The sequence below is a fragment of the Solea solea genome, chromosome 6, assembly GCF_958295425.1.
Source record: "Solea solea chromosome 6, fSolSol10.1, whole genome shotgun sequence".
In the NCBI taxonomy this organism is placed as follows: Eukaryota; Metazoa; Chordata; class Actinopteri; order Pleuronectiformes; family Soleidae; genus Solea; species Solea solea.
In genome coordinates this window covers 28,570,197-28,577,696 of record NC_081139.1, presented here as the reverse complement: position 1 = coordinate 28,577,696, position 7,500 = coordinate 28,570,197, and the positions used below count along the sequence as shown (strand labels likewise).

General features: G+C 42.0%; 1 protein-coding gene across 2 annotated transcripts in view; it reads right to left on the bottom strand.

Moving 5' to 3' along the window:
• The window catches only part of LOC131460541 (NACHT, LRR and PYD domains-containing protein 12-like), a 216,418-nt gene that overhangs the window by 60,744 nt on the left and 148,174 nt on the right, over positions 1-7,500 (bottom strand). For both annotated transcript variants that reach the window (XM_058631138.1, XM_058631137.1), the window contains one exon: positions 2,299-2,472. In XM_058631138.1, the coding sequence (XP_058487121.1) occupies positions 2,299-2,472 (174 nt within the window). The remainder of the gene's footprint in view (positions 1-2,298; positions 2,473-7,500) is intronic.

Sequence of the window (7,500 nt, the reverse complement as noted above, 5' to 3'; positions counted from 1 at the left end):
AAGGTGACAAAGCAGGATAAACTAATCTTGATACACCTTCAGCTTTTGACAATAACACTCTAGCAAAGATTGAAAGGTCTCTCTGAAGCCATCAATTCAAAATTGTCTTAGTTTTCTTCATTTTGGGAAGAAAATGTAGCTGTTGTCTGAGAGTCATGTCCTTGGAAATGTGAACACCAAGATATTTAACACACTGTTTGACAGGAATATCAAACATAAGTTTCTCTTCAGTCTCATAGAAACATAAAAGTTGACTTTTGTTGAGATTAAGTTTAAGACCCGAAGCTTCTGAAAATGCACCAGTTGCATGTAATGCACTTTGTATTTGCCCTTTATCCCTTAGAAACAATAGTGTATCATGGGCTAGCTGTGTCATTTTGATCTCTCTGTTAAAGATGGTCAAACCATGAATATCGGGGCTATGTGAGATATTTAACAACAAAACTTCAGCCACAATCAAAAATAAAAACAAGAAATAGGACATCCTTGGCGTACACCTCTTGAAATTGGAAACCTTTTGGAAATGCTGGGATATAAAATGACAGAGCTGTTTATATCTTTATAAAACATTATTATATTATTAATAAAATGATCCCCAAAACCAAAAATGTGCAGGGCCTGTATCATGAAAGAATGTTCAATTGAATCAAATGCCTTATAAAAGTCGAGGAATACAAGTAGTGCATGTGACTTTATGTGGTTAGAATAGTCAATTCAATCTAATACTAACCTGACATTAGAGCTAATGTGACGTTTGGCCATAAAAGCATTTTGGTTTTCGCTTATTATCTCTTCTAGATCTTTCCTCAAACGTTTAGCATAGACCTGTGAGATCATTTTATAGTCTATATTTCAAAGAGAAATGGGCCTCCAATTTTCCATTATTAAAGGATTTGTTTCAGGTTTAGGAATAAGGGTTATCAGACCTTGTTTCATGGTTGTCGTCATGTCCTTTCTATCAATACATTCTTTAAACATGAGCAGTAGATGGTCCTTAATTAAAGCCCAAAAGCATAAATCAAATTCTACTGAGAGACCATCACTTCCAGGTGATTTTCTTAAATTCATTGAGTTCATATTGCTTCAGTCATTTCTGAGGATGAGAGCTCTCTGTCACAGCTGTCTTTGAAATGTCCAGAAATCAGAGGAGTAAACTTTCTTATATGTTCCATAAATGCACTGCTCTTTAAGTGATTCAATTCACATGTATATCATTTGCTATAAAAGGAGGTGACGTAACTTGCAATATTATTGTGGTCTGTGCTGATGGTACCATTTATATTTAGGGATGTAATATTATTTATTTTCCATTTGGCTTTTCTAAACCAAAAAAAGAACTAGTATTTCTTTCTTGTGAGACTTGTCCTGACATTTCTTTAATGTGTTCTTTGTTATTTTTAACTTTCCATAATTCCATCCCTTTCAACTGCTCGCAGACTGTCGTAATGGCTTCAGTGTTTCTGGAGATGTTTTGCTCAAGCGCAGTGAAGCGTTTTGTTAACTCCACCACTGCATTCATGATTTCAGCGTTGGAAACATCGTCAGCATCACCTCCGCCTTTTTGACGCTGTTTCTTTGGGTCCGGGCCTTTACTCGGCGTAACTGGTAGCGGTGTGAACAAACCGTCCAAACCTTCAACTTCATGTTGAAGTAGTGACATGACGTTGGTACTGCTATTGGATTTCACTTTTCTTTTCGGCATGGTTCCAGTGGTTTGTTAAAGCTAATGCTGTACTAACAAAGCTAGGAAGTTGAACTCGATAACTTTAACGCCTTACTTCACAAGAAAACCGCAAGAGGTGTCCATCAATTTACTTACAACGTGCTCTATCCTCACAGAGTAGCCACAGCAGTCATAATAGTTGGTTTAGTTGCCGCTTTTTGACGTGGTACAACTTATAGTTTGGGAGCTCACCGCACTCCAACCGCCCAGGTCGCCATCTTGAGCCAACCGAGGACGCTCCTGTTTGTTTGTAACCAGTCACAGCTGTGACATCATCAACAACACTCATTCTGATTGGCTACATGTGAACGTGTCAGAGGAGAAAGTGAAAAACATCAAGTTCAGTCAGAAAAGGTCAAAGCTGCGACTGACGTGAAAACTACAGCGACTGAAACACTTTAGAAAACAAAAAACACGTCAGCTGTGAAAAGATCCTGATTCTACATCTGAGGGAAGAACAAGTGGAAACATGGAACAACCATCACTGATTCAACTCATGTGACAACATGAATGACTTTCAGTTGTGGATGAAACATCTGACATTTACGACAGTAACAGAGAGTCAGTGAACTCACCCCAGAGTCTCCAGTCTACAATGTGGACTCTCCAGTCCAGAACACAGCAGCTTCACTCCTGAATCCTGCAGCTTGTTCACACTCAGGTCAAGGTCTCTCAGGTGTGGGGGGTTAGACTTCAGAGCTGAGGCTAGAGAAGAACAGCTGATCTCTGTCAAACTGCAGCCCCTCAACCTGAATAAAGAATAAAAAAATGAGACTTTAGACAAAGTTGCTGCTTGAAACCAGTATTATTGTTATTATTAGTATTATTATTATTAGTATTAGTATTATTATTATTATTATTATTATTATTATTAATAATAATAATAATAATAATAATAATAATATGATACTATAATTAAAGTTGATATCAGTCTAATGTTTATGTCTCATTCATAGAACATCAATAACATTGTAGTTGTATAAAAATGTCATAAGTCCTGTTTAAAACTTAGAAGCTGACACAACTGTTATATTTCTGCTCCTGGTCTCTCTCTTCTGTCTCTACCTCACCTCCCTCTTTCACTTTCTCTCCCCCTCCTCTCCTCTGTCCTCCATTTTGTCCTTTCACCACAACCGGTCGAGGCAGATGCTGCACATGTTTGAGTCTGGTTCTTTCACAGATTTTCTCTCCACTGCCCCCTAGTGTTTGTTCATTGTGTGAACTGTTGGTTTCTCTTGTCTTTCTGTCTTATGATGAACAGAGACTTGAGAGAATGTTGTGATTTGGTGTTTTCATTCAGTTCAAAACAAGAATCACAACCAGCTGACAAATCTTGACTTTCATCATTTAAAACATCTCCAGAAAAAAATGAGAAGAATGAGAAGAACTGACTTCTGTGTGTATTTGATAAACCAAACCATGAATCATCACTGACTGATGATGTTATTGATCATGTCTGAACTCACCGAGCCTTCCTGCAGTTCCTCACAGCTGGAATCAGTCTCTGTTTCCCCTGGTCTGATGTTCTGTACTTGCTCAGGTCCAACTCATCCAGAACCTCCTCAGACATCTGCAGCATGTAGGCCAGAGCTGAGCAGTGGATCTCAGAGAGTTCCTGTCCTCTGTTCTTTGACTTCATGAACTCTTGGATCTTCTGATGCACTGATTGCTCGTTCATCTCTGTCAGACAGTGGAAGATGTTGATGCTTCTGTCAGGTGAGATGTTCTTTGTGTTCATCTTCTTCAGGTTCTCAATGACCCTCTGGATGATTTCAGGACTGTTCTGAGTCTGACCCAGCAGACCTCCTAAGAGTCTGTGGTTGGACTCCAGACAGAGTCCATGAAGGAAGCGAACAAACAGGTCCAGGTGACCATTTTCACTTTGAAGGGATTTCTCCATGGCTGCGTTCAGGAACACATCCAGAGAAGAGTAACCACCATCATCATCATCATCAACTTTTCTTCTGAAGAAGCCCTGCATGACCTTTTTCAGTGACTTTTTCTTAATGTAATTTGTTCTGAAGAAGTCCTGCAGTACCCTTGTCTTCCTGTTGGTGAAACAGTGTAACATGTAGACTGCAGCCAGAAACTCCTGAACGCTCAGATGAACAAAGCAGTAGACTGATTTCTGGAAGATCACGCTCTCTCTTCTGAAGATCTCTGTACAAACTCCTGAGTACACCGAGGCCTCTGTCACACTAAGACCACACCGCTCCAGGTCTTCTTGGTAGAACATGATGTCTCCTTTCTGCAGATGTTCAAAGGCCAGCCTCCCCAGCTTCAGAAGAAAGTCCCTGTCGGCCTCCGTCAGCTCCCGTGGACTCGTCTCATGTCCTTTATCGTACTTATTCTTCTTCCTCTTGGTCTGAACCAGCAGGAAGTGTGAGTACAGGTCTGTCAGGGTCTTGGGCAGCTCTCCTCTCTGCTCTGTGGTCAACATGTGCTCCAGAACTGTAGCACTGATCCAGCAGAAGACTGGGACTTGACACATGATGTGGAGGCTCCTGGACGTCTTGATGTGTGAGATGACTCTGCTGGACAGATCTTCAGTTCTGGATCTCTTCCTGAAGTACTCGTCCTTCTGGTTGTCAGTGAAGCCTCGTACTTCTGTTACCCTGGCAACACATTTAGGAGGGATCTGATTGGCCGCTGCAGGTCGAGAAGTTATCCAGACGAGAGCCGAGGGAAGCAGATTCCCCTGGATGAGGTTGGTCAGCAGCACATTGACTGATGACATGTGTGTGACGTCAGAAACCAGCGTCCTGCTGCTGAAGTCCAGTGAGAGTCTGCTTTCATCCAGGCCGTCAAAGATGAACAAAGGTTTACAGACAGCGAGCTCCTCTGCTCTGACCTTCTCTAATGTTGGTTGGAAAACATGGAGCAGCGTGAGAAGACTGTGCTGCTGATCTCTGATCAGGTTCAGCTCCCTGAACGTGAGCACAATCAGCAGATTCAGATCCTGGTTTTCCAAACCCTCGGCCCAGTCCAGAGTGAACTTCTGCACCGAGAAGGTTTTTCCAACACCAGCGACGCCGTTGGTCAGGACGACTCTGATGCTCCCCTGCTGGTCAGGTAAGGCTTTAAAGATGTCGCAGCACTTGATGGGAGTTTCCTGGACCGTCTTCTTCTTGGAGGTCGTCTCCAGCTGCATCACCTCATGTTGAGTATTGACCTCTTCACTCTGTCCCTCTGTGATGTAGAGCTCAGTGAAGATCCTGTTCAGGAGGGTTCTACTTCCTGTTCCTTCAGTTCCTTCAGTCACATGTTCAAATCTGCTCCTCAGACTGATCTTATGTTCATCTAGAACCTTCTGCAGACCAACATCTGCTGAAAGACAAGAGACAAAGAATGTGAGCAGCTGAGGATTATTTTCATCAGTGTCATGTTTTTCTGTGACGTGTTGTTTTATGTTGTTTGTTGTCAAATGAAAAACTACATTTTCACTGTAATGACTTGAATAACTTTATTCTGAAAGACTGAATCATTCTAGAAGAACTGTGATGATTATGAAGGAAAGAGTATCATCTGCATACAAGAGAAAAATCATGAGAGAAAAGCAGCAAATGAGGGGAAACCTTCATTTCTTCAACCTGCAGGGGGCAGCAGAGAGTTAAACTCCATCATGAGTCACATTTTTAACTTTTAAACAGTTTTCTCCTGTTTTTCCATTTCTAAAGTCTGCTAGTGCTGATGAGAGCTGCTCTCCTTATGAGTCTTACTCACGGATGCTCTGTGGTCCACGTCCAGTCCTGGGTCTTTTCCCACACTGGGGACAGCAGGAGTCTCCTGGTGGACCAGACTGGTCCAAGTATGAGGAGATGCAGCGTCTGCAGAACTGGTGACCGCAGCTAGTGGTGACTGGATCCTTCAGGACGTCCTGACAGCAGGACGTCTGCTCGTCCACAGAAACAGCAAACTTGTGTCTGTGGAGACATTTCTTTATCACTGACATGTCAGGGACAGGTGGGCATGTCTCTGTGAAGACATTTGTTTATTACTGACAAGTCAGGGACAGCTAGACATGTCTCTGTGGAGACATTTCTTTATCACTGACTGTCGGGGACAGGTGGACATGTGTCTGTCGAAACATTTCTTTATCACTGACACGTCGGGGACAGGTGGACATGTGTCTGTCGAGACATTTCTTTATTACTGACATGTCAGGGACAGGTGGACATGTGTCTGTGGAGACATTTCTTTATCACTGACACGTCAGGGACAGGTGGACATGTCTCTGTGAAGACATCCTTACAGCTTTGTCTCACAGTGGTTCTGATGGACTGTTGTAAAGGTCTAACCCTGAGGCTCATCCTCACACTCTCTCTGACTCGTCAATGGTTTGACTCATTGATCCGTTTCATCAGATTCTGAATCAGTTCAGTTCAGTCTGTTGCTCACACACACATTTAGTTCTTCTTCCTTCACAAAAGTCCAGTCAAATTCAATTTGAACCACAAATAAAAGAAATGAGCTGTTGATGTGAAGCTGCTTTCAGAGCTGCTCTGAAGTTTGGACGTTTCCCTCCAACAGATGGAGGTTATTTCTTATCTTAATTCAAGAGCATATCATATTGATTTGAGAGCATTATTTTTTGAGTCTCTTACTTTGTCTCTGAGGCTCCAGGTTCATGACTGAAGTTTAAAGGTATTTCCATAGACCGGTCACTCTTCACAGACAGACCGCTGGGTCCTGGAGACTCTGCTCTCTGTCTCTGGTTCTGACCTCTGCAAACACAAACATCACATGATCACTGATGATGGTCTTTGTTTAGACACTTTGATCACAAACAGATTTCAGGTTTACAGCCTTAAGATTGATCCTCTACAGCACAGGTGCAAAACTGGCGGCCCACGGGCCATATGTGGCCCCTCAATCGATTACATGCAGTCCCCCCACTTAAATATCATGTTATAATACAAACAAGGCCCACGACCTCACCTTGTTTTAAACACAGTGTGTAGCTGAGGCACAGCTGCCAGCGAGGTGATAGAATATAGAATATATGTTTTTAGAACAGTAATAATAAGACAATCACTCATAATGACCACATTATTAAATTTATGACATATAACATTCAATTACATATATAAATATATTGTACTCTATTTGTACTCCTGGTACAAATTTGTGTGAGGAAACCATTGTTATCCTTCTCATTTTTATTCTATCAGATATCACATAAATGAGCAAACTCGTCCAAGTGTGTTTGTTGCATATAAAAAAAACTGTTGAACTGTGCCCTCAGTTATTCTTTGTTTATTTGTATTGACTGTTTATTGATGTTGGGCAAACTTCATGTGTGAAAGTGACGAGCCACCTGTGATACTGAGCGTGTTCAATCAAAGCTGCGTCTGATTGCAGTTCATGAGCGTGGAGCAGAGTGATGGAGAAGAGCGTCTTCTTTCTTTTCCTTTAAGTTCGTGCTGATCTGGGTTTGCCACGTGTCGCCGCTGTATGACCTCGCTCTGCCGACATCCACGTTATTATTTGCGTCATTTGAAATAAATGTGTATTTGATATGAACAGATTGATTTTGCATCATAAACAGTATCACAAAGTATACGTGTGATATCATGATGCAAGATTGTGTTTTAACTTGAAGCTCGTGCTACTGAACACTTGTTTTTTGACGACTCTATGTTCCGTAGTCCGGCCCCCTCTTGACCAGAATAGACGCTCATTGGCCCCCAGGTCATTAGAGTGTGACGGCCCTGCTCTACAGGTACAGTCAGCATTTAGACATGACGGTAGTCAGAAATCTACAGGACCTGATGGTT